This window comes from Seriola dumerili, unplaced genomic scaffold (assembly GCF_002260705.1).
Source record: "Seriola dumerili isolate Sdu_G_001 unplaced genomic scaffold, Sdu_1.0 BDQW01000317.1, whole genome shotgun sequence".
NCBI lineage: Eukaryota > Metazoa > Chordata > Actinopteri > Carangiformes > Carangidae > Seriola > Seriola dumerili.
The window spans coordinates 94,178-113,379 of record NW_019174572.1 but is presented as its reverse complement, the minus strand read 5'-3'; the positions used below and the strand labels follow the sequence as shown (position 1 = coordinate 113,379).

The 19,202-nt window shown below is 43.8% G+C and overlaps 2 protein-coding genes and 1 long non-coding RNA gene across 3 annotated transcripts in view; 1 reads left to right on the top strand and 2 right to left on the bottom strand.

Annotated features, from left to right (window-relative positions):
* Positions 1 to 6: 6 nt before the first annotated feature.
* Positions 7 to 5,568, top strand: LOC111231779 (myelin-oligodendrocyte glycoprotein-like). The gene is made up of 4 exons (XM_022759017.1): positions 7 to 54; positions 548 to 871; positions 1,788 to 2,111; positions 4,745 to 5,568. The coding sequence occupies exons 2-4, from the start codon at positions 730 to 732 to the stop codon at positions 4,834 to 4,836; spliced, it is 558 nt and encodes a 185-aa protein (XP_022614738.1). The 5' UTR covers positions 7 to 54; positions 548 to 729; the 3' UTR covers positions 4,837 to 5,568.
* An 8,882-nt stretch (positions 5,569 to 14,450) lies between these two features.
* On the bottom strand, positions 14,451 to 16,367 carry LOC111231778. The gene is made up of 3 exons (XR_002665515.1): positions 16,340 to 16,367; positions 16,092 to 16,124; positions 14,451 to 14,511 (listed from the first exon to the last, which is right to left on the bottom strand). It is a non-coding gene; the product is annotated as an uncharacterized LOC111231778 (long non-coding RNA).
* A 1,585-nt stretch (positions 16,368 to 17,952) lies between these two features.
* The window catches only part of LOC111231777 (sodium/hydrogen exchanger 9B2-like), a 7,202-nt gene continuing 5,952 nt past the window's right edge, over positions 17,953 to 19,202 (bottom strand). Inside the window, exons 13-14 of the mRNA XM_022759016.1 lie at positions 18,736 to 18,910; positions 17,953 to 18,646 (exon numbers count right to left, since the gene is read on the bottom strand). Of these exons, the coding sequence (XP_022614737.1) occupies positions 18,561 to 18,646; positions 18,736 to 18,910 (261 nt within the window). The 3' untranslated portion in view covers positions 17,953 to 18,560. The remainder of the gene's footprint in view (positions 18,647 to 18,735; positions 18,911 to 19,202) is intronic.

Here is a 19,202-nt window from a genome sequence, read left to right as displayed (position 1 = left end):
TCTACAAGGACGGAGACTTACTGAGAGGGACAGCAGTGAGTCTCAGGGTCAAAGGTCAGTGTTGTTTGTTTGTTTCTTGTTGTTTCTTTGTTTATGGTTGTTTGTCTCTGGTTGTTTGTCTCTGGTTGTTTGTTTCTGGTTGTTTGTCTCTGGTTGTTTGTCTCTAGTTGTTTGTCTCTGGTTGGTTGTTTGTCTCTGGTTGGTTGTTTGTCTCTGGTTGTTTGTTTGTCTCTGGTTGGTTGTTTGTCAACAGACATGTTTGGACTTGAACTCTTCTTCTCTTCAATGGTCAGTTTTCATCCATCAGTGTAAATGTGACAAAGAAAAGACAGAGGAGACAAAACAATCCCAACAGCATCAAGACTCTGATGGTCTCCAACACCTTCAACACCTGCTTTTAGTTTCTAGATTAGTGTCCCCTGTTCCTTCTGGTCTGATCTGGTTCTGTCCTTCAGGTTTCTCTACAACTTTGTAATCCTTCAATAAAGAGATTAAAAACTGCTGCTGCTGTCTGTGCAGCTCATGTTGTGCTTTGTTCTCCTCTCAGGTCAAGAGGTGAAGGTGAAGGAAGGGGAGGAGTCTGTCCAGCTGCCCTTCAAGACCACACCTCACCTGTCTGAAGACGTCAGAGTGGAGTGGACGGACAGAGACAGTAGGAAGGTCCATGTGTATCAGAACGGTTCTGACAGACCTGAAGAACAGGACCAGGTTTACAGAGACCGAACAGAGATGAAGGAAGATCCACTGAGAACTGGAGACCTCAGTCTGACCCTGAAACACCTCACAGTCATAGACACAGGAGACTACACCTGTAGAGTCTACAAGGACGGAGACTTACTGAGAGGGACAGCAGTGAATCTCTGGGTCAAAGGTCAGTGTTGTTTGTTTGTTTCTTGTTTTTTGTTTGTTTATGGTTGTTTGTCTCTTGTTGTTTGTCTGTGGCTGTTTGTGTCTGGTTGTTTGTTTCTGGTTGTTTGTTTGTTTGTCTCTGGTTATTTGTTTGTTTGTCTCTGGTTGTTTGTCTGTGGTTGTTTGTGGATGCTTGTTTTTCTCTGGTTGTTTGTCTCTTGTTTGTTTGTTTGTTTGTCTCTGGTTATTTGTTTGTCTCTGGTAGGTTGTTTGTCTCTGGTTGTTTGTCTCTAGTTGTTTGTCTCTGGTTGTTTGTCTCTAGTTGTTTGTCTCTGGTTGTTTGTCTCTGGTTGTTTGTTTGTCTCTGGTTGTTTGTCTCTAGTTGTTTGTCTCTGGTTGGTTGTTTGTCTCTGGCTGTTTGTCTCTGGCTTTTTGTCTCTGGTTGTTTGTCTCTGGTTGGTTGTTTGTCTCTGGTTGTTTGTCTCTAGTTGTTTGTCTCTGGTTGGTTGTTTGTCTCTGGCTGTTTGTCTCTGGTTGTTTGTCTCTAGTTGTTTGTCTCTGGTTGGTTGTTTGTCTCTGGCTGTTTGTCTCTAGTTGTTTGTCTCTGGTTGGTTGTTTGTCTCTGGTTGGTTGTTTGTCAACAGACATGTTTGGACTTGAACTCTTCTTCTCTTTAATGGTCAGTTTTCATCCATCAGTGTAAATGTGACAAAGAAAAGACAGAGGAGACAAAACAATCCCAACAGCATCAAGACTCTGATGGTCTCCAACACCTTCAACACCTGCTTTTAGTTTCTAGATTAGTGTCCCCTGTTCCTTCTGGTCTGATCTGGTTCTGTCCTTCAGGTTTCTCTACAACTTTGTAATCCTTCAATAAAGAGATTAAAAACTGCTGCTGTTGTTTGTGCAGCTCATGTTGTGCTTTGTTCTCCTCTCAGGTCAAAGGGTGGAGGTGGAGGAGGGGGAGGAGTCTGTCCAGCTGCCCTTCAAGACCACACCTCACCTGTCTGGATACGTCAGAGTGGAGTGGACGGACAGAGACAGTAGGAAGGTCCATGTGTATCAGAACGGTTCTGACAGACCTGAAGAACAGGACCAGGTTTACAGAGACCGAACAGAGATGAAGGACGATCCACTGAGAACTGGAGACCTCAGTCTGACCCTGAAACACCTCACAGTCAGAGACAGTGGATACTACACCTGTAGAGTCTACAAGGACGGACACTTACTGAGAGGGACAGCAGTGACTTTCAAGGTCAAAGGTCAGTATTGTTTATTTTTCTATGGTTGTTTGCTTGTCTCTGCTTGTTTGTTTTTCTCTGTTTTTTTGTCTCTGGTTGTTTGTTTGTCCCTGATTGTTTTTCTTTGTTTGTTTTTTGTCTCTAGTTGTTTGTCTCTGCTTGTTTGTTTTTCTGTGTTTGTTTGTCCTTGTTTGTTTGTTTGTCTCTACTTGTTTATCTCTGGTAGTTTGTTGCTGGTTGTGTGTCTCTCTTTGTTTTTTTTTTGTCTCTGTTTGTCTCGTCTCTGCTTGTCTCTGGTTGTTTGTTTTTCTCTGCTTGTTTGTCTCTTGTTGTTTGTCTGTCTGTGGTTGTTTGTTTCTGGTTGTTTATCTCTGTTTGTTTGTCTGTAGTTTTTTTTTCTGGTTGTTTGTTTGTTTGTATTTCTCTGCTTGTTTGTCTCTGGTTGTTTGTCTCTAGTTTTTTGTCTCTGGTTTTTTGTTTGTCTCTGGTTGTTGTTTTTTTATCTCTAGTTGTTTGTGTCAGGTTGCTTGTCTCTGGTTGTTTGTCTCTACTTTTGATTTAGTTTCTGGCAGTATATTTCTGGTTGTTTTTCAATGGTTGTTTGTCTTTGCTTGTTTCTTTGTCTCTAGGTTTTTGTCTGTTGTTTGTTTTTCTCTGGTTATTTATGTCTTGTAATTTGTTGTTGGTTGTATGTCTCTCTTTGTTTCTTTGTCTGTCCTTGTTTGTCTCGTCTCTGTTTTTTTTTCCTTTCTTTTTTTTTGTCTTTTGTATTTTGTTTGTCTCCGGTTGTTTATCTCTGGTTATTTGTTGCCGGTTGTATGTCTCTCCTTGTTTGTTTGTCTCTAGTAGTTTGTTTCTGCTTTTTTGTATTTCACTAGTTTTTTATCTCTGGTTGTTTGTTTTTCCCTGGTTGTTTATCTCTTGTTGTTTTTCTCTTGTTGTTTGTTTGTCTCTGGTTGCTTGTCTATATTTGTTTGTCTCTGGTTGTTTGTCTCTAGTTGTTTGTCTCTGATTATTATTTTCTGGTTGTTTGTCTCTACTTGTTTGTCTATGGTTATTTGTCTCTAGTTGTTTGTCTCTAGTTTGTTTGTTTTTCTCTGATTGTTTGTCTCTGGTTATATGTCTCCAGTTGTTTGTCTCTGGTTATATGTCTCCAGTTGTTTGTCTCTGGTTATATGTCTCCAGTTGTTTGTCTCTGGTTATATGTCTCCAGTTGTTTGTCTCTGGTTATATGTCTCCAGTTGTTTGTCTCTGGTTATATGTCTCCAGTTGTTTGTCTCTGGTTATATGTCTCCAGTTGTTTGTCTCTGGTTATATGTCTCCAGTTGTTTGTCTCTGGTTATATGTCTCCAGTTGTTTGTCTCTGGTTATATGTCTCCAGTTGTTTGTCTCTGGTTATATGTCTCCAGTTGTTTGTCTCTGGTTATTATTTTCTGGTTGTTTGTCTCTTGTTGTTTGTCACTGGTTATTTGTTTGTCTCCATTGTTTGTCTCTGGTTGTTTGTCTCTGGTTATTTGTCTCCAGTTGTTTGTCTCTGATTATGTGTTTGTCTCTGGTTGTTTGTCTATAGTTGTTTGTATCTCGTTGTTTGTTTCTCCTTGTTTGTCTCTGGTTGTTTGTCTCTGGTTGTTTGTCTCTGGTTGTTTGTTTGTCTCTGGTTGTTTTGTTTTTTTATCTCTAGTTGTTTGTGTCTGGTTGTTTGTCTCTGGTTGTTTGTTTGTCTCTGGTTGTTTGTCTCCAGCTGTTTGTCTCTAGTTGTTTGTCTCTGGTTATTTGTTTGTCTCTGGTTGTTTGTCTCTAGTTGTTGGTGTACAGTTGTTTGTCTCTGGTTATTTGTTTGTCTCCAGTTGTTTGTCTCCAGTTGTTTGTCTCTAGTTGTTTGTCTCTGGTTATTTGTTTGTCTCCAGTTGTTTGTCTCTGGTTGTTTGTCTCTAGTTGTTATTCTCTGGTTATTTGTTTGTCTCCAGTTGTTTGTCTCGGGTTGTTTGTCTCTTGTTGTTTGTCTCTAGATGTTAGTGTACAGTTCTTTGTCTCTGGTTATTTGTTTGTCTCTGGTTGTTTGTCCTCAATTGTTTGTGTCTGGTTATTTGTTTGTCTCCAGTTGTTTGTCTCGGGTTGTTTGTCTCTTGTTGTTTGTCTCTAGTTGTTTGTCTCTGGTTATTTGTTTGTCTCCAGTTTGTCTCTGGTTGTTTGTCCTCAGTTGTTTGTGTCTGGTTATTTGTTTGTCTCTGGTTGTTTGTCTCCGATTTTTTGTCTCTGGTTATTTGTCTCCAGTTGTTTGTCTCTGATTATGTGTTAATCTCTGGTTGATTGTTTCTCCTTGTTTGTCTCTGGTTGTTTGTCTCTGGTTGTTTGTCTATAGTTGTTTGTCTATAGTTGTTTGTCTCTCGTTGTTTGTTTCTCCTTGTTTGTCTCTTGTTATTTGTCTCTCGTTGTTTGTTTCTCCTTGTTTGTCTCTCATTGTTTGTCTCTCGTTGTTTGTCTATAGTTGTTTGTCTCTCGTTGTTTGTTTCTCCTTGTTTGTCTCTCGTTATTTGTCTCTCGTTGTTTGTCTCTCGTTGTTTGTTTCTCCTTGTTTGTCTCTTGTTTTTTGTCTCTGGTTGTTTGTCTCTGGTTGTTTGTCTCTGTCTCACTGTCTTCTGTCTCCTCTACAGAGAGAACTCAGTTCAAAGATGAAACAGTCGACATCAGGAACAGAAGCAGCTCCACTGATTCAACTCCTCTGATGTCTGATAAATCCGTTTGATTGGTCTGTTGATCAATCTGAGTGATCGATCTGTTGATTAATCAGTTTGATTGGTCTATTCGATCAGTCTGATTGGTTGGTTGATCGATCAGTCTGATTGGTTGGTTGATCAATCAGTCCCCCCCCTCCACTCCTGACAAAAGTCTGATGTTATCAGGTGTTAGTGGGTTTTTGACCAGTGGAAAAGGGGCTCTACATTCTTGGAAATGGAGGGGAGGGGTATTCAGTTGGTTGCAATCTCCAACCTCTCCACTAGATGCCACTAAATCCAACATACTGGTCCTGTAATGTAATTTGGAGTAAGGACATTTAATGCTTTAAAAAGGATAAATAGAATTTAAAAATCAATACAGAACATTGATTCTAGCTCAGGAGTAATTTGTTTATAATGAGCTCATAATGTGTTCATAATAGTTAAATAAACTGCCTGATATTAGTAAAGATATCTAACCAACTAACCAAACCCACCCCTCACATTCTGGAGAGAAAACCACACTGAGCGACAGAGCAAACAGGAAGGAGGTGGGTTTGATTTGATTGTTGTTCTCACATCAGTAAACAACACAATGAAGAACACGTCTCTTCAGTGGCTGCTCTGTAAGTAAATTCATACTGTCCCCTGTGTACAATGTGCTTCAGTTCTGACATATGTTTATTAAAGTCATCATGTTACTGTCTTCATTTCAGATCAGATGTGACCTTAATGATTCTCCTGTGGCCTCAGGAGTTCATGTCACGTCACCAATTTTCTGTTTATTTATTCTTCATCTTAAAAATCTAAAGAAACGAAGGAGTGCTTGTGATTTGTGTTTGTATCTTGTTGAAAGTTTTATTCTCCATGTTAATCTAAAGGAACTGAGAGTAGTTAGTGTGCACTGCACCTTAGTTCCTTAAAGTTAACTTTTATTCTGTAACAAAATCAGTCTGAGATAAATGCTCCATGACGTTTCTAATGTCCAGTTTGTGTTGAAGAGGACCTATTATTGACATTTTTAGTGTTCATCATTTTATTTTTGGTGTTGACTAAAATAGATTTAGATGCTTTAATGTTCTGATTAGACTAATTAGACCAATCATAGCCCAGTGTGCTCTGATTGGTCAGCTTGCCGAGGAGTGCTGTGAATACAGACGCTTGACAGTCTGCAAAGATTTCACATGAAAATATTCTTAACTTGCAAAATACTTTTAGGAAAAACCCCATTGCTTTTTTTAAATCTGGACTTTTATGGACTAACGCAGTATAAATAATGGAAGAACAGACAGTTGGACTTCATGATCAAAGTAGGGAGTCACCAGCGCTTCACCGTCCTGCTGGTTTACGATGCAGGTAAATCTAAATGAATTATACTTTTGTGCTCAGAGTAACTGAAATATGAAGTGGTTAAATTATGGATAATTTGTCAGAGCTAACGAGGTTATAGCGTGTCAATACTGACAAACGTTTAAGCATTTATATCTTTGCTGCTGCTTCTTACTAACATGAACAGGTCGCGGTGACACGGTTAACATCACAAATCCATAATAATGCAGACTGACAGGCTGTGAGCCTCACTCCCCCGTTAAGGCACATTATGTGTGAACTGCAGAAATAACCGTGTGTGAAAGAGAAAGAGAAAACTCAGAAAATCATAACTTGTCCTCTTTAAAACTTTTACACAATGTGTGAAATAACTAAGTAACAGAAACACCTCCCACTCTTCCCTCAATCTCTGACAGGTGGAGAGAGCGGAGTTAGTATGACTCATTAAAGCACAGGGGCCACATTTATGGGAGATACACCAGGTTGATATAATTCATCCTTTTCTTTAAGGCCTTCTCCTGGATTATCTAGTTTTGCCCAAATTACATATAATACATTGAATTCCCTCCAGCTCGTCTGACTGTGAGTCCCAGCAGCTCTCAGTAACTTCACCACAAGCTGAACTACTTTCTCTTTCCTCACACACTGCTTACCTGCAGAGGGCAGGAGACAGGTGAGGAGACACAGAGACGGTCACTACTGAAGAAAACATCATCTTCTTCTTCTACTGGTTAATGTCTGTCAGTATGTTTTACAAAGTCAGTAAATGGACCTTGATGTGAGACAACTTGTCACTGTGGAGCGGCTTCTTTCTTCAACTCAACACCACACCCAACCTGTGAAGGGAGGGAGGAGTCATGTGATACACACGTAAACTGCAGATGTAAACGCTCTCGGACACAACTCAGGTCATTGTGTCTGTGCCACTCTCTGTCTTGATGTGTTGATGCCCTGAGTGATTCTCCTGATTACACCAGTACGAGACGAAAGTCAGCATTAATGTGACTTTATAAATATGAAGTTTTACAGCTCACTGTGACAACTCATCACTGTTATTGTACTTTATTAACTAAATATTCAATACACAGTGAAAAAGACAGGAGAAAAACTTTATACAAATATCAGAAAAAACAAAATACCAACAAAGAAGTAGTCCAACGTCAGGGAAGGTAAGTCAAAGGGATGAACTGTGGACTGACTGACTGTCTGTCTGACAACATCTCATCTCACAAGTTAAACAGCATTTCAAAAAAACATACAGTCATGCAAATAAGACTGAAAAGAGCGTTTAGCTTAAAAACGGTGCTCGGTGGTGACATTAGCGATGACATCATCATACTGTTCGTCCAATTCCTCATCGTCCTCACCAGGTGTGGGCGTCGTCATGGGAACAGGCAGGGCACTTTCTGCAGAGTTAAGTAATCAAAACGTATAAAATTAACCAGGAGAAACTGTTGACTGTTTTTCTTTTTTTAAAATCAAGTATGTTATAATACAGGGTTGATTGATTGATTGATTGATTAATAATTACCTCTCTGTTGTGGAGGTAACATTAGATATCAGAGGGTCGGTGAGTGATTCAGGGTGTTACCTGTGGGCCGTTGTCGATACTTGGACACCATGAGGACAGTGGAGACCAGGTATGGAGAGGAAACCACGATGTAGCGGATCACTGTCAATATAGTCACGGCTGATTCAGAACCTGAGGCTGAGCCGTGGGTGTCTGGGAAAACAAAACACACCTGGTCAGGTAATATCTACAATCAGTGTTTTCTAAAAATGAATGAACTGTTGAGAAACGCCCAAAGTGACACGTTCAGTGTTTGTTTCATCCAACAACAGCCCAGAATAATCACAAATAAACAAACACGGTCAAATTTAATGAAAAGAAGAAGTGTGTGTGTACATATATATTTTATCCCGAGATAACGAGCTTAGTTATCTTGAAATAACGGGATAAAAATGTGTGTATGGCCTTTGTGTGGCTGTTTGCGGGAACTGGCGGGAGTGAAGTACCGGGAAGAAATCGCTGCCAGTTTGTCCAGTTAAGACATGTGGATTCTGTGGGCGGCGTGTTCCGTCCGGTGCTAACAGTTCCTGTGCTAGCAGCGGTGCTAACAGTTCCTGTGCTAGCAGCGGTGCTAGCAGTTCCGGTGCTAGCAGTTCCTGTGCTAGCAGCGGTGCTAGCAGTGGTGCTAACGGTCCGGTAGCGTGTTCAGGCTGTTTAATCAACCGCCAAGGAGCTCCATCCGCGGGGGAGGAGTCAGACGAACAACCGGACTGATCTGTGTGACGCAGCTGAAGTTGGCTTCTGATTCGACAGGTAAGAGGAAAGTGAAGAGAAACCACCATTATTGATTGTTCTCCGATTAATCGATTTGTGTATAAAATTATATTATATTATAATTTCCAGTGTCACATCTACAAATGTCCTGTTTGTCTGAGATTCAGTTTATTATCGTGTGTGAGAAACAAAAACATCAAATCTTTATATCAAAGAAGCTGGAAACAGCAAATATTTAATATTGTAGTTTTTAAAAATGGATGTAATCGAAGGTGAAAGGGCGTTAAAGCCTTTACTCAGGTCAGATCGGTGAAACACAAGGTGGAGATTTGACTGTTTCCTCCATCCAGACGTCTGTGTTATGGTGTTATGGTGTTACGGTGTTATGGTGTTACAGAAACGCCCCGACCTCCAAATCATGTTCTCCAGATGTAAAGGAACATGTTTGTTTGGTACAAAACCAACAAAAATCACATTATCAACATTTTGTGTTAATTTTTTTGACTGAAAATTAAATGTAAAAACATCACTCCAACTGAAATTACAATATCTGCCAAAATAATAGCAGTATCATATATTTATATATTCTTTTTTGCGTATCGTGCAGCCATAGAAAGAAGAATGATAATGACTGTAGCATGTATACTGGGACATGACCCACATATACTGTCATGTATTGATCAAAAGAGAGATTTATATGAGGTTTAAACATGACACCTGAGCTGCTGTAAATGGTTCACACCACTAGATGTCACTGTGTTTCTGTGTTCAGGCCACAAACTCACAAGCTGCAGATCTCACAGATTAAAATCACTGATCAGCTAAAAGCTTTTCACATTTTTGTGAAGTTAAATAAAATTTTCTTAAAATCTGAAATGTAAATAACTTCTGACAGTTGAGTTCACACCTGAGCTCACCTCTGACAAACAGCCAGCTGGGCGGAGACTCTCCATGACCTCTGATGTCACAGCTGTAGAGGCCTTCATCAGACTTGTCAACATGGTGGATGGTCATGTGACCTGTAGTCTCTTTGATGAGGGAGCCATCTTTATAGAAAGCAGCTGGGGGGTTGGAGGGAGGGGTCTTTGTTTTACAGTGCAGAGTGACGTTTTCTCCCGCCGTCACAGGGAGGACAGGACTCTGCAGGATCACTGCTTTATCTGAAACAGACTGAAAAGACTTAAAACACAACATGGATACAGACTTCTACCAGCTCGACTCGCCTTCTCTGGTTTTCCATTGGGCAGAAGTTGTGGATAAACCTGTTACCTGGTACTGGCGTCCAGGTGTTTCTATCAGTGAATGTAGGTAAATAAGAGAAACAGCTGTATAATGTCACACAGCTCCACACACATCCTCCACAATGATCATCAACATCTGTCTGAAACTGTTTTAATACAAACTGAAGGTTAAAACCTTCATGAAGGAGGATTTACTGCAGGACTGTTGCATTAGACTCCATCAGTTTAATGTTCCTAATAAACTGATGACTGAGTGAATATTACTGATTATCAGCTGTAATCACAGACTGTAAAGAGCCTGACTGGAGTTAACTGCTGGATTTCTGTTCTCACCTGTGAACTGATTCACCTGGTGACATGAAGATGTTCTTTATTATTATTATTATTATCACCAATAAGATGTTTGACCCCGCCCCTTTTAAAATGTCACACAGTCACACGTTTACTCAAAGATATTTGATTTTATCGGTTAAAAGAAATAACGATACCGATCATCGGAAACCCTCGGTGTGCTCGTGTTGTGTGGCCTACCGTACACCGTGATGTTGGCGGAGTTGCTGCGCTGCCTGGCAGGCGACTCGCACCAGTACACGGCGCTGTCGGGCTGCTTGGCCGTGTGGATGTGGCAGCCGGAGGAGGTCGGAGTCCCCCACTTCTCTCCACAGCTGGACAGCTTGCCGCTGAAGGTGGTGAACCTCCTGACCGTCCAGCCGCGGAGGCGGCTGTCGGCTCCGCAGCTCAGGGACAGGTTCTCGTACTCGATCAGCTGGGACGAGTCTGGAGACGGCGTGAGAGAGACCGGCTCAGAGTCATCTGTGGACAGACAGAGACGCAGATCGTCATGGCAACACGAACCACCCCAGTCTTTTAACAGTTAGATCCCAATCACTTAGAATAAAAGAGATCTGAACAATATCCAAAGAGATCACATTGTGATGATCATGTTTCACTTACATGGAAAAATATAAGAATGATGATGTTGGTGACAAACATCTGATCTGTGCGTGTCTGTAGCTGAACTCTTCATTTATTGTCTGTTACGACACATTTTACTTTATCAACCAAAAAAACCCTGCACTTCCTGTGTTTTAGGTGCGGCACTTGACCATATTGCGATTACTTGTTGAGCTGTAGAATAAAAACCAACAGATGCTCTGCAGGTTGAAAGATATTTAACTTTCCGTCTGATTGTAGTTTTGTCTTCCTCCTGAGGAACTTCTGCCCAGTTTCTATACGTATGAAAACATGAAACAATGATCCTTACCGCTCAGCAGCAGCCAGCTGGGTGGAGACTCTCCGTGGTCACTGATCACACATTTGTAGGCACCTTCATTAGACTTGGAAAAATTGCGGATGGTCACGTGACCTGTGAGCTCAGAGCCAATCAAGACGTCATCTTTATAGAAAGCAGCCGGGAGGTTGGAGGGAGGGGTCTTTGTTTTACAGCGCAGAGTGACATCATGTCCCTCCGTCACAGGGAGGACAGGACTCTGCAGGATCACTGGCTGATCTGGAGGAAGACAAAGACTTTCATTAAGGGTGTTTACCTGTGTTGACAGGACACGTCTCTCCATGGCGCAGAGGGCGATTTAAAGTTGTTGCCTGATCGTCGCGTTGTCTGTAACTTCCCAAAACATACAATAATCCTGATAATACATCCTGATAATGACGGGACGTTCAGCACAGGTAGAAACCCTCTGACTGTCAACTCAGTTTAAAACAGCTGTTGCTGTGAAGCTATCTGGTGTACAGGTGGTTGATGCGCAGTTACACAGGTGTTCTGGGTAATTTTGTCACAAAAAATGTTAATCATGCTCCTTATTTGTTTTTGTTTTTTTCTATTTCAAAATAACAAAAAGTACTGAAAAGAGAACCGTTAAATTACCGGATCAATAAGCAGTATCAATAATAGTTGTACCGTTAAAATCTTAACATTACCTGTCCCTATCTACAGTCCTCTGAGAATTAGCCTAGAGAAACCATGGCAACATGTGGAGGGCCCAGGTGGCTATGCTAATGCTAATGCTAATGCTAATGCTAGGTGAGCCTGAACAACAGAGCGGTAACTGGCTGAGCAGAGTCAGTCTGCTGATCTCCTGCAGAGCAGAGTCACATGGACACTGTGGTTGTCCACAAGTAAACAGCCGTTACCATGGTAACTGTACAAACCGGAGCCACGGCCGGATGAAGCCTGGAAATGCTCCGAGGACATAAACAGTGAAAACCTGAAGCCTGTCTGCTGGTTACCAAGACTCGCTCAGGACTGTTTCCTCATTTAGTTCTGCTCATCATGTGTGACATGTCCTGTCTTGGTTTCCACGGAGATGAGTCACCGTACAGAGAGACACTTCCTGTTGTGGTGAACGCTTCCCTGTGAAACCGTGGTGACGAGCCTGTCGTCACACACACGAGCGGTCACTTCCTCCGCTCCACGTGTTCACCCAGTGACAGTGTGTCGTGACTCTTACCGGTGACGGTGATGTTGACGGCGTTGCTGCTGCGCCCGCGTTTAGACTGGCACCAGTACACGCCGCTGGTGGACAGCTTGACCGTCTTCATGTCGCAGGTGGAGGAGGTGCCGCTGCCCCAGCCCGACCCACACTGGGACAGCTGCAAACTGGGAACACACCAGTAAACCCGTCATCTACATGTGTCAGGATATCAAACGTCAATCAACCCACAGTCACCATGGTAACAGTTGCATTCTCCATCCATAACCATGAGTGAATCGTCACCCATCCAGATGTGTTCAATCCATTCAACATCTGGCCAGAGTCAGAACCTGGTCCAGATGTGTTGGATCATGTCTGATGTCCTCAGCTTTCAGTCATCATTAACTCTGATTCCTCTTTGAACTGTGATGATTAGAACAGAGAAACGGCCCAGGGTGCATTTCTGCCCACCTGTCTCCACCTGTCTCTACCTGCCTCCACCTGTTTCTATGTACATGAGTGGAAACTTTGATTTCTCAAATATCACAAAAATGAGGTGAAGTGTTGTATTATGTTATTGTCTGTTGTAGTGAACTAATCTCTTTGTGTTGTGTTGGGGTGTGTTGTGGTGTGTTGTGGGGTTGTGGTGTGGTGTGGTGTGGTATGGTGTGGTGTGGTGGTGTGGTGGTGTTGTGTTGTGTTGTGTTGGGTTGTGTTGTGGTGTGGTGTGGTGTGGTATGGTGTGGTGTGGTGGTGTGGTGGTGTTGTGTTGTGTTGTGTTGGGTTGTGTTGTGGTGTGGTGTGGTGTGGTATGGTGTGGTGTGGTGGTGTGGTGGTGTTGTGTTGTGTTGTGTTGGGTTGTGTTGTGGTGTGGTGTGGTGTGGTATGGTGTGGTGTGGTGGTGTGGTGGTGTTGTGTTGTGTTGTGTTGGGTTGTGTTGTGGTGTGGTGTGGTGTGGTATGGTGTGGTGTGGTGGTGTGGTGGTGTTGTGTTGTGTTGTGTTGGGTTGTGTTGTGGTGTGGTGTGGTGTGGTATGGTGTGGTGTGGTGGTGTGGTGGTGTTGTGTTGTGTTGTGTTGGGTTGTGTTGTGGTGTGGTGTGGTGTGGTATGGTGTGGTGTGGTGGTGTGGTGGTGTTGTGTTGTGTTGTGTTGGGTTGTGTTGTGGTGTGGTGTGGTGTGGTATGGTGTGGTGTGGTGGTGTGGTGGTGTTGTGTTGTGTTGTGTTGGGTTGTGTTGTGGTGTGGTGTGGTGTGGTATGGTGTGGTGTGGTGGTGTGGTGGTGTTGTGTTGTGTTGTGTTGGGTTGTGTTGTGGTGTGGTGTGGTGTGGTATGGTGTGGTGTGGTGGTGTGGTGGTGTTGTGTTGTGTTGTGTTGGGTTGTGTTGTGGTGTGGTGTGGTGTGGTATGGTGTGGTGTGGTGGTGTGGTGGTGTTGTGTTGTGTTGTGTTGGGTTGTGTTGTGGTGTGGTGTGGTGTGGTATGGTGTGGTGTGGTGGTGTGGTGGTGTTGTGTTGTGTTGTGTTGGGTTGTGTTGTGGTGTGGTGTGGTGTGGTATGGTGTGGTGTGGTGGTGTGGTGGTGTTGTGTTGTGTTGTGTTGGGTTGTGTTGTGGTGTGGTGTGGTGTGGTATGGTGTGGTGTGGTGGTGTGGTGGTGTTGTGTTGTGTTGTGTTGGGTTGTGTTGTGGTGTGGTGTGGTGTGGTATGGTGTGGTGTGGTGGTGTGGTGGTGTTGTGTTGTGTTGTGTTGGGTTGTGTTGTGGTGTGGTGTGGTGTGGTATGGTGTGGTGTGGTGGTGTGGTGGTGTTGTGTTGTGTTGTGTTGGGTTGTGTTGTGGTGTGGTGTGGTGTGGTATGGTGTGGTGTGGTGGTGTGGTGGTGTTGTGTTGTGTTGTGTTGGGTTGTGTTGTGGTGTGGTGTGGTGTGGTATGGTGTGGTGTGGTGGTGTGGTGGTGTTGTGTTGTGTTGTGTTGGGTTGTGTTGTGGTGTGGTGTGGTGTGGTGTGGTGTGGTGTGGTGGTGTGGTGGTGTTGTGTTGTGTTGTGTTGTGTTGTGTTGTGGTGTNGACTCCACCTGACTCCACCTGTTTCCACCTGTCTCCACCTGTCTCCACCTGTCTGTACCTGTCTCCACCTGTCTCTACCTGTCTCCACCTGTTTCTATGTACATGAGTGGAAACTTTGATTTCTCAAATATCACAAAAATGAGGTGAAGTGTTGTATTATGTTATTGTCTGTTGTAGTGAACTAATCTCTTTGTGTTGTGTTGTGGTGTGTTGTGGTGTGGTGTTGTATTGTGGTGTTGTGTTGTGTGTTGTTACCTCTTTGTTGTGTATCTCCACACCGTCCACTCTCCAGACTCACAGCTCACAGAGATCTCCTCGTACTCAAAGTACTGAGACCTGTTGGGGACGACTGTGACGGAGGCTGAGAGAGAGACACAGACAGACAGAGAGAGAGACAGACAGACAGAGAGAGAGAGAGAGACACAGAGAGAGACAGACAGACAGACAGAGAGGCAGACACAGAGAGAGACATGTAGACAGACAGACAGACAGACAGACAGAGACAGAGCAGTGATGGTTACATCACAGCACCAACACTGGGTTTAAAAAGTCTTTCAAATTGATTTAATTTCAGTTTCCTCAGAAAAAAACTTAAGTTTTAAAAAGATCAACTTTGATTCACTCAGTGATTTTTCCCTGTAAAATGTTTTTAAACAGAAATCCTCCAGTTCCAGACTGAAGGTGAAAATCATTAAGTACTGAGGCGATGTATTGATTAGTTGATTGGTTGGATTCTTTCCATTGACTGATGAGCAGTGACGCAGGCAGAAGCATCCAACAGGTGATAAGGGGCGTGTCTTCGTCTGTTCGTGTCTACCTCTGGGGGTGGAGGGGCCCGGTTGCACCATGACTCAGGTTCACAGACAGGAAGCAGGTGCACAGTTCTAGTTGTGAATCTGGCACCTGACCTTTGAACCACCCGCCGTGTGCTTCAAACCTGAGGGTGACGTCACAGAGGTGACGGCCATCTTTGTTTTCAGTCTGTGGTGTGGAACAACAATGGCTGCCAGAGCGCTTTGTTTTCTGTGCTGTTAACGGTGTCGACGCCACAGACCGCTGTCCTGCGTCTTTAACAATGGTCTGATGATGTGGCGACGCTGCGGTTGTGGTTAGGGACAGACGGTGGTTTGGGTTAGTTAACCTCTGTGTTAGTTAGTGAATGACGGTGTGTTAAAAAGAACAGCTTCGACTGTTGCCAGGAAACAGAGGGTGAACAGAGGTCACAGGTGTTTCAGTCTGATGATTTGTTGGCACATCCATCCACCCTGACCCCTCCCTCTGTGATCACCTGACCCCTCCCCCTGTGATCACCTGACCCCCTCCCCCTGTGATCAGCTGACCCCTCCCCCTGTGATCAGCTGACCCCTCCCCCTGTGATCACCTGACCCCTTCCCCCTGTGATCACCTGGACCCCCTCCCCTTCCGTTGATCACCTGACCCCTCCCCTGTGATCAGCGACCCCCTCCCCTTGTGATCACCTGACCCCTCCCCTGTGATCACCTGACCCACCTCCCCTCTGTTGATCACCTGACCCCTCCCCTGTGATCACTAACCCCCCCCCCGTGATCACCTGACCCCCCCCCGTGATCACCTGAAAAAAACCCCCCCTCCCCCCTGTGATCACCTGACCCCCTCCCTCTGTAATCACCTAACCCCCCCCCGTGATCACCTGACCCCTCCCCCTGCTGTTGATCAGATGTTGGAGCAGTGTGCTGAAGCGTCTGCTGTGGTTGTTGCTGGGAGGACGGCGTCTCTCTGCAGCGAGCAGATGTCAGACAGGAAGTGGTGGGCGACGGGCCGCAGGTGCAAACCAGAGTCCATCAAAGACTTTAAGCTTCATGAAGCAGAAACTTAAATATCAACATCCACAGAAAAACAACACAACAGACTGATGGACACACACACACACACACACACACACACACACACAGTGAAACTCACCACGACTGTGGGCAGACGTCAGACAGATCGACACTGAAACAACAACAGTTTGTGTTGATGAACTTTTCTCTCGATCAGATTTTCAGCTTCATAACCTCGATAATATTTGATAATTGAAGAGTTGAACAGGTTTGAAATATCTACGTATCTGAGTCAGAGCTCCGTTTAAAAACATCTGTACATCTGTTGCTTGTGTTTCTGATGATCAATATGATTATTGATGAGTAATTGAAGCTGTCTGTACTCACAGAGGAAGAGCAGAGTCGTCTTCATGGCGTCTTCAGAAGTTTCACACTGACCGCCTCCACGCAACAACATCCTGTTTCAACTGTGGGGAGGGTTCAGAGGGAGGGGCGCCGTGCCAGAGCAGAAATACACAGTTTAAGTTTCCTTTAGATCAGGTATTGATTTATTAATGCTTATCAATACTTATTGGATGCACGTGTCTGTTTCTGGTCGTCAGTGTGTCGAGGTTTGTCGCTGTTATCTGCTGCTGAGTCTGAACAGACAGGAAGAACAGCTCACATCCTGTTTGTGTCGGAGCTCGTCCTCTGAACAACACAGGTGAGTGAGTCAGGTGCTGCACGGCTCCGACCTCAGGGGTCATCACCGGCTACAGCTTCTGTCCTCAACGTCTCTTTGTCCGTCAACCTTTACAGTCCTTAGTGACTCCACTCCACCTGACTCCACCTGTCTCCACCTGTCTCCACCTGACTCCACTCCACCTGTCTCCACCTGACTCCACCTGACTCCACTCCACCTGTCTCCACCTGACTCCACTCCACCCGTCTCCACCTGTCTCCACCTGACTCCACCTGACTCCACCTGACTCCACTCCACCTGTCTCCACCTGACTCCACTCCACCTGTCTCCACCTGACTCCACCTGTCTCCACCTGTCTCCACCTGACTCCACCTGACTCCACCTGACTCCACTCCACCTGTCTCCACCTGACTCCACCTGTCTCCACCTGTCTTCACCTGACTCCACCTGACTCCACCTATCTCCACCTGACTCCACCTGACTCCACTCCACCTGCCTCCACCTGTCTCCACCTGTCTCCACCTGTCTCCACCTGACTCCACCTGACTCTGGGGTTGTGTTGATGTCTGGAAACCCTTGGAAACGATGACTCGGAGACCACCTCTCCTCCTGATTGGGTCTCATCAGTGGTGACCATCAGACACATGGAGAGAGACATGAAGAGCAGGGCTCAATGAAGAGAGAGATCAATAAGTGCCAAAGTGATCGATAATGAATCATAATCAAGGTTTAAGTTTGAAATAACTGTTATTGATTTAAAGTCATATGACCCAGACCTAGCTTAGCATGGGTGCTCCACACTGCTAACACTACATGTGGTGCTGCTAATAGAACCCGCTGCGGTTTCTTTCGTTCTCTGTGGTTTCTAGGAAATGGCTGCACGCTGTGGTGTGATGTGCAAACTGGTCACATCAGTAACAAAGAAACAGGAAACACCTGAAGAGGCCGACTGCAGTGATGGCAGAGGTGGCGAAGACAACAACCCCCATGATCCCGTGCTACTTCCTGATGTCACCAAACTCCAAACAATCCACATGAACAACTTCTAATCAATGATAACGCCTGAAAACTACCAGAGACATTAATGTGAGCTGGAATCTACTGATTTGTAAATACACGACATCCAAGTTTTAATTATGAAATCACAGTGAAGTTTGTCGTTAGAGGTAATTAAACTTGTAAATCATTATGTTCAGTTGTTCAGTGGCTGAAATAAACAAAGGGACACACTGTTCGTCACCAGCTGATCCAGTGTCATAGCAACGCGACCTGGAAAAACTGTTTTGTACGAGCACAATAATAAACACACACGATGAAACTGTGTCCTCATATTTTTAATGTGATCTCATATTTCTTTATGGAAACCAGAAAAATAACATGTAATGTAAGGAATGATAAAAATAACAATACTCGTCCAAACTGTGAGTCAAAATTCAAAATTCAAATGTTTAACTTCATATATCGCCATGTTTTAATATTAACAGTAAATTATGATAATCATTGTTTATATATTACATATTGTAATTTGGATGGTAATAGTAATAGTTGAATTACTAAATCTTAATTTTGACCTTTTTATAAACTAATAACATAAACATCTCAAGTTTTTTACTTACTCAAAACTTTTGGAATAATTTTCATAAACAATAACTTTAAATATAACTCTTGTATCTAACTTTAAACTGTTATAAAGGAGTTCTGTAATTGTACGATCAAATGAAATCAATCGTATTAATCGTCCTGTCGTGCAGCAGAGAACAACAGTTGACCACGTGGTTAGTGACAGTAGCTAGCAAAAAGCTAGTATTAGCATGTCATAGCATGAAAGAAACATACAGCGATATATATATAAATTGTTTGAGGCTACATACAGTTTAATCTAAAGAGTGTACATAAGGAGTGCTTAAGTTTGTCCAATCAGAGGCCTCATAGCTTGCTCTCAAGGGTCACGTTGTCTTTTTCTTGACCAATCCCGTTGCTGCTTGGAGGCGTGGTTCCACCTTCTGTTTCATCTGCTGAGATTTAGATTTTAAAAAATGCCATTAACAGTATGATCTAATCATTTATCTCATTTTAAACATCAGTCAGTGAAACAACTGACCTTTGACCTGCCGGGCCAGGAGGCGGGGCCCTGCCAGTCCGATACCCAGCGCTCCAATGGGAGCTGTGGTCAGAATGGCTAACACGGCTAACGTTAGCACATCCAACCCGAACTTTATTAAGGCCTCGTCCCCCTCCTCCCTCGCCATGTCCAACGCCTTCGAGCCGATGGCAGCCTGATAAATAAACAAACACACATAAGCACGAGGGGGTTCTATGGCATCTTTACAGGGTTAAGGGCTAGTTGTCATCACTAAGGGTTCTGGAGGTTTTTGAGTTCTCCGGGTGGTTACAGTCATCATGTAGAACATTATACCGTCACTGAGGAGGTTGTAGGGGTCATTCAGGTGGTTCTCTCAGTCACTGGTGAGATTCTAGTGGTTGTATACGTGGTTCTAAGGCCTTTCTAAGTGATCCTTAGTGATCCTTTCTGGAGTTTCAGTGTTCAATGAGGAGCTTCTGTTCTCA

Bases quoted from the DNA above. Each gene is read 5' to 3' on its own strand.
- LOC111231779 (XM_022759017.1), top strand. From the start codon at position 730: ATGAAGGAAGATCCACTGAGAACTGGAGACCTCAGTCTGACCCTGAAA. The intron at 872-1,787 runs GTCAGTGTTGTT...TTCTCCTCTCAG, and splicing joins AGTGAATCTCTGGGTCAAAG to GTCAAAGGGTGGAGGTGGAG. The intron at 2,112-4,744 runs GTCAGTATTGTT...TCTCCTCTACAG, and splicing joins AGTGACTTTCAAGGTCAAAG to AGAGAACTCAGTTCAAAGAT.